General features: G+C 38.9%; 1 protein-coding gene across 2 annotated transcripts in view; it reads right to left on the reverse strand.

Annotated features, from left to right (window-relative positions):
* Positions 1 to 13,429, reverse strand: part of LOC137288074 (protein eva-1-like) — a 166,999-nt gene that overhangs the window by 55,693 nt on the left and 97,877 nt on the right. For both annotated transcript variants that reach the window (XM_067820448.1, XM_067820449.1), the window contains one exon: positions 8,922 to 9,045. In XM_067820448.1, coding sequence (XP_067676549.1) covers positions 8,922 to 9,045 — 124 coding nt within the window. The remainder of the gene's footprint in view (positions 1 to 8,921; positions 9,046 to 13,429) is intronic.

The following is a 13,429-nucleotide window of genomic DNA, read 5'->3' on the forward strand; positions in this document are numbered from 1 at the left end:
CCATTCCACAGAATATTTGGTGTGACAACATTAAATGACTCTTGTGAGGACCCTTCAATCCTCAGTACAAGCAAAGAAACGATTACTGAATTACCGATCATTCCTTCCTTACACATCAAAATACTTGCAACATCATCCAAGATCCTGGTAAAACATACAATTGTTCAAGGCCCATACAGGATCAGTGAGGACCCACCATCATCAAAGGTCATATTGAACGTACCATCATTCAGGGATTAAGTGGAACATACCATTGTTCAAGTCCCATACAGTTGCTCAAAGTATCAGTGAGGACACACCATAATGAAAGGCTTAGACTGATTGTACCATCACTCAAGAATCAAGTAGAACAAAATATTGTTCAAGGCCCATACAGTCGCTCAAAGGATCAGTGAGGACACACCATCATCAAAGGTTAGATTGAACATACCATCACTCAAGGATCAAATAGAACATACCATTGTTCAAGACCCTGGTGGAACATACCATTTCTCAAAGATCAAGTAGAACATACCAGCATCCAATTTCCTGGTGGAACATAAAATTGCTCAAGGATTAGTCAGGACATGCTATCATCAGAGGCCTAGGTGGAACATATTATAATCCAAGGCCTAGCTGAAACTTACCATTCTCGAAGGCCAATGTGGAAGATACCACTTTAAAAAGGCCAAGGTGGAACCAACCATTATCCAAGGCTTAGGTTGAACATACAGTCTTTTAAGGCCATTGTGGAACATACAGTCTTCCTAGACTAAGGTTGAACATACCACCTATCACGACCAGTATGGTAATCTATACTCAATAACAGTTATCAAGGGAATTACACACCTTGACCTTCATGGCTGCCAGACATGAGTCTTCCAATCCATTTTTCAGAAGGTCAGAACAGAAGTGAACACAGATGTGGGACTGTCTGTACCAGACCCTCACAGACACACGCCACACAGCACTAGTGTGCCAGTGAAGTAGCCACTGCAAACTTCAAACATGGGCACTCTTCTACCATCCTAGAAATCTCCATAACAGCCTTTGAACTTAAATGCCACTTCAGTGACTAATGATGAAGAACGACTAAAATAAAGAAAAATTATCATACCTTGCTGGTCAATAATACCTGCTTGACAAAATCATTCCTTTAGTGTGAATGCATGCTTGCTTGCTTGAGTGAGTGAGTGAGTGAGTGAGTGAGTGAGTGAGTGAGTGAGTGAGTGAGTGAGTGAGTGAGTGAGTGAGTGAGTGAGTGAGTGAGAGTGAATGAGTGAGTTTTACTCTGTAATGTGGAAACATTACTGTACTTCTTTTACACAGCCTGCATATCAGCTTGCAGTCTGAAACAAGTTTGTCCACGAAAGCCCATGCAAGTCTACAATATATGGCAAGTCTAGATTTCCACAGTTTCACAGTCTGAAAATGAAGAAAGTATGTGGGCTCCTTTTGATAACATTTCATGATTATTATTTATGAACAATATAATGTTCAGCAAGATATGTTCATTTAAGAGACTAGTTGCTAGCCTTGGAAGCTGGAGGTGTGAGGAAAGTTTGATAACAGGTGAAGTCCTGACTCACTAAGGATCCTTATCAGGGCCAATCTGAAAGAACCCCTTAGTAGCCTATTGTAAGATGAAGAGGTCAGTTTGCTATTTCTACAAGCAAAGACTGTATCATGATATAGATACGAAGCAGCACACTCATTTTTTAAATATGCAATGCGAGTATCAGATGGAGGATGTAGCATGACCCTTAGCAAAAGATCCTTCCAAGTGTCTCAACATTTCCTGTCAAGAGAAATTGGATATTTTGAAACACTGAGCCACTGTTTAGCATTACAGACATCTGATAGCACTCCTGAAACTGAGATAGTCTGGCATTGTATACCTATACCTTGCATCACCTGTACTATCGTATCCGCTTTATCTATATAGTAATTTAATTTACTGTAACATTATGAGCAGTGATATCTAAAAACTTATATTTCTCAGAAAAAAACCACTAAGAGTAATAATAAGAAAAGAGAAAAGACTGATAAATATAAATAAATCACATCAGCTATACACTGAAAAGGGACTGACTACAATCAGATGAAATGTTCAGGATTCCATATTAACAACATGCTAGAATAATAGTTTGTGTGTGTGTGAGACAGAAAGAGAGAGAGAATCATACAGAGAGACAGAGAGAGAGACAGAAGGGTATGGAAAGACAGAGAGGGGTGGGGAAAGAGAGAAAGGTAAGGAAGGCTAGAGTAAGGGGGTCAGACTTGTACCTGATAGATCTACACTGTGTAGATTCCTCTACACAGTATCAGCTACCATATGGTGGCCTGGGTCTCACCTTTGCTCTATACCTGATAAGCGACCAGTCAGGAAGATATGGTGTATGTCAAAGAAATGCCTCTGATGTACACAAACATGAACAGGTGGGGATCGTGTATTCTAGCACAACACCTGAACCACATGATGATATTCTTATAGAGGATACAGTGAACATAGCCACATATGCAGACACAGGCAAGTTGCCACCACACATCCGACATTGTGACCACCTAATCCCCTTCACTCACTTCTCATGGCAGACAATACTGCACACCACTACACAATGTATACCTGTGTGTGACTACCTTGAGTAAGGTCAACCTAAATAAATAAACTATACAACAAGCCATGCCATCTACCTATGAAATTTAGTTATTTTCTATGGCTCACCTGTGCAACAATGGTTATAATAGTAGTGAGGGTGACAGCAGTGAGTGCATGGAGCTCTACAATATTATGCTACAAACCCTTCATGGATCAGACCAGAAGAACTTCTTTTGGGTTGTTGACTTCATGACCGTTTCTATTGTACATGTAATCCTTACAGATGATGGCTAGCCTATAAAAATGTCATAACTACAAAATGCAAATGTCCTTTAAAAATGTGCCCCTACATACAAGTACCAAAACTGCTAATCCTTGCAGAATGTGCCTATCCCTATATGAATACGGAATGTGCTTATCACTGATTACAGAATGCTGTTATCCGTGATTACAGAATGTGTCTATCCCTATGATTACAGAATGTGCTGACCCAATATGATTACGGAATGTGCTTATCCCTGATTAGAGAATGTGTCTATCCCTACGATTACAGAATGCATTTATCCCTATGATTACAGAATGTGCTTATCCCTATCATTACAGAATGTGCCGACCCAATATGATTACGGAATGTGCTTATCCCTGATGAGAGAATGTGTCTATCCCTACGATTACAGAATGCATTTATCCCTATGATTACAGAATGTGCTTATCCTTATGACTACAGAATGTGCTTATTCCCATGATTGCAGAATGTGCCTACCCCTATATAGCTGTATATATAATGTGTCTATCCGTATGATTAAAAAGTGTGTCTTTCCATATGATAACAGAATGCGCCTATCCCTGATTACAGAATGTGCTTATTCCTATAACAGAATGTGCTTATCCCTGATTAGAGAATGTGTCTATCCCTATGATTACAGAATGTGCCTGCCCCTAAGGTTACTGAATGTGTTTACTCCTATGATTACAGAATATGTCTGTTCCCTGTTCCTATAAGTACAGATTGGCAGCTGCTGTACCAAGACCATCAGGGCTGTGAGGGAAATAGCTGACAGACTTGTGATCCAGGTAAGAAGGTATCACATCCATACATAAACTTGAGAACAGTACTTCAATGCCAAAATGTGCCTGGCACAGTTTCTTGATGATTTTGCATTTCACAGACTTGATGACTGATGAAGTACTCTGTTGCAGGTTTCCAAACAACCCATTCTTTAGGTACAGAAGAAGTGCTCTATAGGAGATCCACTGCTAAGCATATTTATAGTCTAATGGAAGAAACTACACATCACATGCACAGTGGGGTTTGATGCTTAAAGCTCCACTTTAGCTATACTCCAGTTTTATAGCAGCAGTCTGTAATGTGACCAAAGGCCAAACAATCCGGTGGTTCATATTGGCAACACTCCACACTGTCAGGGCATGGTGACCTTCAATCAGTTATGTCACCAGGTCATCACTGGCTCTAAGATATTACAACTAGAACCTTTATTGAACCTAATGAATGTTCCGCTTAGCTGACAGCAGTTGAACTGATCTGAACACCAATCAGTGCACATGATGTTGGTCATTGGATTGTCTGGTCCAGACTCGATTATTTACTGACTGCCGCCTTATAGTTGGAATATTGCTGAGTGTGCCATAAAACTAAACTCACTCACTCACTCTAACAGCCAGGAGAGGTGTCAGTAGTTCCAGCTCCTGATGTTTCATACTGATTAAGACATTATAATATGAAACTTGTTGTTACCCTGCCTGGTACTTAGCAGTAAGGAGACAACTCAGACCATATGAGACACATGAGTACCTGTGCAGCTCTGTACAAGCATTATACCTCATACCACCTCCAGTCTACATGGCAATACCTACATGTACACACAGAGTGCTGTTCACTCACTTCCACAGGTGAGCCACCATGTGTTATAATAGTTTCCATCAACTCCAGGGGCCATTAAGTTATCAGTGTCTCTCACTAGACAACAGGTTCAACACATTCAGACACCAGTCCCTCACCCAGACAGGACATCAGACACACCTCCCTCAACAGATTGAGGAACTAACACATATGCTTCTGTCAGCAGATCCTTGTATAGATAATAGTCAGCTGTTTATAGTGCCACATTAATGGACATTACAAGATTCTTGCTTTTCCCAGGATACCTACTGGAGAATAAAGAGCATATCTGGATGTTAGTGATGAGGCGGCCAGAGTGGAGGTCTGGTACATTCTTCTTTTGATACTTTGATTCTGGGCTGATCATGTCACACTGGACAAGGATTTATCAGTCTGACTTAACTAAGCATGAGAGAAAACATTTGGGGCAATACTTAAATGCATTCTCCCTAGACCAATGTGTGTCAGCCTTATCAGCGAGTCTGACCACCCAATCCTGTTGGTCACCTTTCACAATAAGCATGGGCTGCTGGAAACCAGTTCTAACCAGACCTTCATGGATGTTTGTGTCAGTGATATGCCTGGTCAATATTATTCGTTTGTTGCATTAATTTATTCAAGCATTTCCTCTGTAGCTTGTGTGATGCATCATAAACTAATTACATCTGCATGCATGAAGAGTGATTGTGTGAATATATGTGTTGTCCATTTTTCTTCTCCAAACCATTCTTTCATAATTTTTCAGATTTTTCCTAAGCCAAGAATACATCTGCAGCAGCAAAACACAACATGAAATCAATGACTGTTTTCTCTGGTCCGCACTCCATCAAATAAAGAATGTCATTGCATACCTTGAGTATAGCTGCCACTTTTGCTTTTGAAAAACACACTTGAAATCTAGTATCCTTGCAATGCGATTGTGTGGATGTTGTAAAATCTCTTAGTTTAATGTTTAACTTGTCAAAGAGACTTGCCAGGTCAACAGGCTCACAATGGCAGTGTTGTCCTCCTAGCAGTAAATCCCAGGGTCAGGTAGTGTAGGGGCTGTCTACACCTTTGAAGGACTGGAGAATTATCAATGAAGTGAAGTGTGTGAAGACAGGTATACAGATTGGCTATAAGGCACAGATAGATTATCTCCCCTGGGGTACAGACAAGGTCAGGGAGAATGATTACTGCCCTGAAATACTGATAATGTCCCATGATGCTTGAACTAGGTCAAGAGCTGCACCCAATTTCATATACCAAGAAAATATGGCTGGGAATGCTACCTTTAGAGACAAGTATTTCACTTCAAAATGTTACTTTTTAAAACATTTTTTCCTCAAAGCCTTGTAATTGGCAGTAGTAGAACAAAACAAGTTCAGAAACTTATTTGATAACACAAATTACTGACATGAACATCACTCATTCACATAAATCAACATTCACTCATGTACATCATTCTCTACGTCTGGATTCAAGCTAGCTCAGATCCCCAGAATCTATTTTTCATAGAGATAGTTGACCGACATGAGCGAGAGTAGTCTGTCATACCAACCCTGAAGCAAATATATCCCCAAAAATGCCAACAAAAATGTAGCAAGTCTACATTTCCACAGCTTCTGAAGTTCAATGAAGAAAGTCTCTATTTTATCTTTCTAACTATGAACTATTTAATCTGTAAAATATGTTCATTTCAGTGACTAGTGATTAGTCATTTCAGTGACTAGTGATTACACCCCACTTGTCCTATACCTACCGCTGTCCGTCAATATCTCTGGGTGAAACGGTATGCCACCATATTAGTAGAACCACAGTATTTTGCCTTCGGTTTGGTATACCTTAAAGCAATCCAAAATTCAGTATTTTGTGTTTTTGAACAGTTATTTCTATCCCGCCCTAAAATGAGAGTTTTGTTAACTCAAAAAAACCCAAAGATTATGGTTATTTGGTTTCCATGTTATTTAACTCTGTAATGTATGGCTCTTGTCAATTTTCTGCAGTATGATAATTTCTCGTACGCCAAACTGAAATGGGCTGAACTGAAGACCTTGCAACACAATAGTGTAGTGTATCACGCCCATCAGTATCATAAGCACAACCAGGAAGTACCTGATGAACGCATTTCAGAAGAGTCCAGGGCCTCATTTCACAAAACTCTCGTAAGGCTAAGGTCTCGTAACTTTTCTCGTAACATTTGTACCTGGCATACTGTAACATAGGAGGTGCAAAGGCTACGAGAAAAGTTACCTTAGAGACCTTAGGCTTACGAGAGTTTTGTGAAACGGGGCCCTGGTATAAATATTTCCTTATTCCTGATAAAATTGAAAACCCAGCTGTTCATATGTCTTTTATGGTCTTCCTTTAATATAGATGGACACAATCAGGGGAAAACCTCACATCATTGTCATCTAGCAAGTTATGAGGACTGAGAATGGCGGAAACACATGTATTAGAATAATGTCCTGCTTCAAGTTTCATTGCCGTGGTGGAAGTGGTTGTCAAATTCAGACAGTAACTTAAATCATGCAGAATTGTATGGTATCTAAGATGTGCCCAATCCCAAGATGTGGACTTGCACAAATTACAAGTTTAAATGACAATTTCTTCAAAAATAATAAATAACAGACTGAGGTATTGTCTGTTTTTCTATGAAGGGTAGAATTACTATAAATCATGAACATAGCCCTCAGTACAGCCTTGGAGCGAGGCTACAATACATAGTATCCAAATAAATGACCAAAGCCTAGCCTGTATCCTAATTAGCACCCCATCATAGCTGCTATTCAAACAACTGACCCAATATCCAAGTAAGAGCACGCACACTTTATTGGTTCTGTCATTGTTTCACATTCTTGTTTTTGTTGCAGCCTTTCCGTCATCATAACACAAGTCTACTCATGAACACACACATGAACATCATGTCACCAGACAAGTGCATTCTTCAGAACAAGATGAGAGACGGTGGGGAAGTCATCATGCTGAAGACCTGGGTTTGAATCCCTGGACGGCCACAATGTGTGAAGCCCATTTCTGGAATATTGCTAAAGGCAGTGTAAAACTAAACTCACTCAGATCAAGATGAGGACATTATTATCAAGATAAGTTGAATCTACATTATATCATTCGTTTCAATCACAGATTACTTCAAGACCAATACAACATTTGTTCTAAACACGTTACAGCAGATTAAACAAATGATCAAATGACTATGGTACAGACATTTCCCAAACCTACATCCAGTGACCCCAGCATTGAAAACAACAGGAATATTCTGTACTTGACTTGTTAATAATAGAGCCTGTCTTACTGGCCTATCACGCAGGGACAAAGATGACTGCACTCTCCATTGAAGAATGGAACCACTCTATCAGGACCCTCTTCAGTGAAGTGGTAGAACCTAACACCCTCCTTCAGACTGGTGGGACTTCCTATCCTCTCATTGACTCAAGTGTGCTATGTGTATTGTCAATGTCCCACTTCCTATAAGGTGTCTCATACGTAGGCTTATGTGCATGTAAGCTTGAAAAACAGCACCAATTGAGCCATTAAGGAAGAATCTAACAACAGTTCCACTTCAATATGGTTGTTATTGTTATCAAATTGGCTGTAACATGTAAACATTTTGCTCCATTTTGTTGTATTGTTTATAATATATTATACCTAAAAATGTTATAAAAAATGGACAAATGCAAGCATTTTAAAACCTGCTTATGGCTGACATCGATGTCATATTAATGAGTCTGAAGTATTTTGTGCATGTATGTCACCGTTTGAAATACCTGCCTGGTCGAATTGCCCAGGATGGATAATTTTCAACCCACACTGCCAGATTCTCAAATTCACCTTCCCAACAGTTGGGTAAAATCCAGACATGTATATGAATATATACATCGTACTTCAGGATAATAAATCATTATTAATTCACTTGTAAAAATAAAACATGAATTCCAATTGGATGATAAACTATGTTGCTTGTCAGACCTACAGTATTTGCAGGCAGGTAAGTTTTTGTCAAAGCTGGCATATTTTACACCTAACCAGCCCTGAAGTCTGGCTGAAATGTTTTTGTTTTGGGGAGTTTCATGCCCTGTGTATATTGTGATTTGGGTACTTTGCATTTCATCTGCTGAATATACATTTGAAGCCAAATGAACATTGCCCTTTTGTGACTGAAGCACAATCCAATGCACCATCAGCATATTGTTCACTCTATTTTAGATAATAAAAGTTAAACTTATACATGAAAACAAAATCAATGTACATTTGAAATGTGATTTCAAGGGACACAACTCTGTATCATCATCAGTTTCAGGGGAGACAACTCTTTCCAGTCACATTTCATTTGCATCTTTTTGAATGTTCACAACTGTATCACAATTACATTTTCAAAGTGTCTGATAGGGTAAAAATGTGTATCCCCATTGCATCTAAAATGAACAGATTTAATAGTAGACTTACTTGGATGACACTTGTAGGCAACCTCCAGGTATTTGGATGTTTCTGGACATGGGTCCTGGCCAAAGGTTTTAGCACTGGCCACCAGGTGACAGGAGTGTCGGTTCTGACACAAGTCAAGGAGCACCTGCAACATTAAACAACATCTAAACACCAGCATAAATATCCTTCAAAGCACACCAGTGTGTTGCTGACATCCAGGCAGCATTGTGGATGTCAATTAAGTGTTATTGAGGCACTGAAAGAAGAATGTGAGAGCTGAATATTGTTGATATCATTCACAGTTATGGTTTTCTGAGTGAGTGAGTGAGTGAGTGAGTGAGTGAGCATGATTTTACATGCCTTTAGCAAAATTGCTAAATTGCCATCACAGCTGGGGACACTAAAAGTAAGCTTTACACATTGAACCCATGTGGGGAATTGAACCGGCCCTATGGTCTTCTGAGATGGCAGCTGTGATGAATGCAATATTGTGAAGGTCTGCTCCAGACAATGTGGAAATGATGGTTGATAAACTATTGCACCTGAATGTGTGTCATACTGATTTTACAAAACATTTGTAAGAATTCATGTACTAGTATTAACTGATCCTCATTTGTTGAATTCTTGACACCCAACACTTGATACGCTAAACCTGTATGACATACATGCAATTGTAATAAGTCGTGGTCAACCCAGGTTACTGGTTAGGTGTTTATTCAGCAATATTCCAGCTATATGGTGGTGGTCTGTAAATAATCAAGTCTGGACCAGACAATCCAATGATCAACAGTATGAGCATCAATCAACGCAATTAGTATACAATGACATATCAGTGAATCTGACCACAAAATCCTGTTAACTGCCTCTCAAGACAAGCTTGAGGTACTGAAAACTAATTCTAACCTGGATCTTACAGTCATGCAATTTTTCTAACAGAGTTGTCTCCCCTTGAAGCATCAGAAACCTGTGATACATCTGCCTCAATCTGTGCTGATTATAGTTCTAGGTTTGTCTGGTTGATACTTTGGTTTCTCAAAAATGGTAAACATTTGAGACCTGCAGTACTCTGGGTTTTCCTCCCATTTCAAACTGACATACTCTGAAATGAATGGAACTAACTTAAATAGCACTGAATATTCATTTACTGATGCATTCACATGTTTGCATAACCCTCTTGTATGATCAATGATTACTGAAAATTCACTGCTATCCATCGCACGCACGCACGCACGCACGCACGCACGCACGCACGCACGCACGCACGCACGCACGCTCTCTTTCTCTCTGTATCAGATAACATCGCATACTTTCAGAAGCCTACTGTGACTTTTTGTTTGCAGTTGTGATATTTCTGGATACGTGTAGCTTGCACTAGCTGTGGTTCAACTCGTCTAGACTATGCACATTAACTGCACACTGCACAGCTGTGCAGACACCATACACATTCTGGGAATTGTTGTGTTAACCCTGGAGACAATATAGTGACTCAGGTGTTAGTTTTCCTGGATTCCAGAATGTGGGTAAATGTTCCACCAAGACTGGTCATATTCTACAAGATATACTTGCCATTTCCTGTAGAATAACTCCTTCTACATATGTGAAACAATCACAAACCTAGATATCATTATACCAAATAATTTAATTTAAGTATGAGAGTACAACCAGTATTATGGCTGAGAGCTAGACGCTTAATAACAGTGAATTTGTACTACTCCTTTCAACAGACATTTTCCTTTGACATAAATTTTACATGTAATATTTTGTAATTCTAACTCACAATCCTTAACAAACCAAAAAAACCAAAAGAAATTGAACAATTTCAGAAGTCATGTATGCGTGAAGCTTGGTTATTTTATTTACATCAAGCAGCTTCACGAGCTGGGTCCCAGTTTGTCAGTCCAACATGTCACCAAGTCACACCACCATCCATTTTGTTGCCTCTTCGGCATAGGAGACACAAAACATTCCAACAGGGTTGAAGATGTACAACACTTGATGTCATTTGAAGTATTCATCAAAGAGTATTTAATGGTTTTAAGATCAACCATATATCCTCTAATAAGTGCCATGTTTCCAATAAGCACTGGGTCTCCAATAAGTGCCAAGTCTGGAAGTCCAGTGAAAAAAAATAATCACACATTTTTAGACAAATTATGGTATTCCCATTCGTTGCCATGAAAATGCACAAATAATACTTTCAAAACTTCCTGAATATTGTAACACAAGAATCCCTGGCTTCCACTTGTCAATATATATCCACCCTACCAATTTATTGACAATTAAGAACTTGCTTCTGCTGGTAACTGTTGTTTCACAGGTACAAATATATAACTACCAGTTTCCAAGTTTTACATTTACCTGATAAAGGAGTAAGTATATACTCTGAAACATCATGTCCCTCAAAATAAAGAAGTTGACATCCATAAATTCTTGCCTGTATGAGTATATGACTAATGTGTATACAAAGTTTCATGTAGAAATAGGTAGGGAATAATGACTGACCTGATCTGAAAACTCATACCAGTTAATTTGGGTGAAAATGGGTTTTATACAGAAAAGATATCTGAGTTACTAGTACTGTAAAATATTGCGCCGCCCCCCCCCCCCCCCCCCCCCCAACCACCATTTTCAGACCGAGATAAATCAGGGTTAAATGTTAGGGATTGAATGTCACATGATTTTAAAGCTTTCAACAAATTTTCCATTAGCATGATGTAGTGTCATCAAATCTACAAACACCATTTCCACAATCCTAAGAATCAATCATATATGAGTCTACAGAAATCAACACACTAATATTTGGCCTACAGATGGTGTGCAAGTTGTCAAATGACTTTCTAATGGCAATAGGACCAGGATAAGACTTTAGCTACCATTTTATTGGATTAGCTTGGCATTAATGTCTTGGGGCATCACAGCCTGGTGTTGCTCCAGTTCCGTCCAAGCTAATTAGTTTAAGGTAAAATGTAGAGATCATGGCCAGCACACTGGCACTGCAATGCTTGATAGTGTCATCATCTCACACCACACACATGATTGTTGATTTCATTACCAGAACAATTAGATAGAACTCTCAGAAAAGTCATGTCTTGAAAATGTATTAACCTTTATCTCAAGGAAAATTATGAACAATAATTTTATCAACTTTAAAGTTGTCAAAGAAATGACGTTTGAAGTTTCGAAAATGCCAAATACAAGATTGTTCCTCTCTTAAAGCTGCACATCCATTTTTTGTGTCAATGCATCAGATCAAAATTTAGTAGCTCAATCAGAAATAAAAACACAGAATGTAGGTCAAGCAGAAAGTTCTATCTGATCTTTACAAGAAAATCAATGGTTTTACTGGTGACAAACAAAAAAGACGTTCTGGCCTCATCCTAACCTAACCCTGTATTAGCTGGGATTCCAGAAAATCAATATGGCCGCCAGCAGGTTGACACAAAAAGCAGGAGTGGAAAATCTGCGACACTGAACTTTGTTACCATGAAGTGTTGTGTAGAATCAATGGTGCTGTACAAACAGTAAGAAATTCTTGCATGAATGCTTCCTTTGTTTGGAAAGTAGTAGGATGTGTCGAGTAGTTGATGGGAAACAGTACGTGGAAGTGATCAATAAAAGAACATCAGTTAGGAGTTGTTAGGCTGTCATTATTATCATTATACAACTACATTACATGAGGGGATTACAGTGTCCAATCTGACAATAAGCCTGGTTATCTACACAGCAAAGTCTAATAAAACATCATCAGCGATATATCAAATGTGAAACATTATTTCCTAGAGTTTATGTTTAAAGTGTACATTAATTTTAATAAATGCATTTTACTTTATGGAATATCTAGGAAATATCAGCGAGTGATTTATAATTTAACACAGTTTGGGCATCATTGCTGTCAAATGGTGACAGTATGTCACAGGGACTAAAGTAAAATGCAAAGTAAAAATACCACAGACTTGTTATCATGAAATGATGAAAACGTTGTGTAGTGACTGAGTAGGTTCTGGTTTTATGTAACTTTTAACAGCATTTAAGCAATATGACGGCGGGAAACACCAGAAATGGATTTCACACATTGTACCCATGTAGGGAATGAAACCTGGGTCTTTGGCGTGACAAGTGAGCGCTTTAACCAAAGGCTACCCCACTGCCCCAAACTGCTTTGAACATCCAATATTCTATCCACAATCACGTAATCCGTCATGTCATATACTAGTAATATGAAAAAATGTGTATTTTTAACTTCTTTTGAGTAGAAACTGTGGCTGAACAGTCAAAGGTCTTACTGCCTACTAGAACCTGTGTACTGCTGTGTCCATTATAACATTATGCTCCTTTTAACCTTGATGACAATGTAACTGTGTAGCCAATTCCATTAACAGATGCAAGGGTTATTGCCAGTTATATAAGGGAGAGCCTATAAACCATTATCCATGCCATGGCAAAATCGATGATTTCAGAACATTACAGGTAATGACAAGCTGACAAATGACAGGTGATGTCTGAGTTGATACATTTAAATGATGCTCGGA

This window comes from Haliotis asinina, chromosome 6 (genome assembly GCF_037392515.1).
Source record: "Haliotis asinina isolate JCU_RB_2024 chromosome 6, JCU_Hal_asi_v2, whole genome shotgun sequence".
Taxonomy (NCBI): Eukaryota; Metazoa; Mollusca; class Gastropoda; order Lepetellida; family Haliotidae; genus Haliotis; species Haliotis asinina.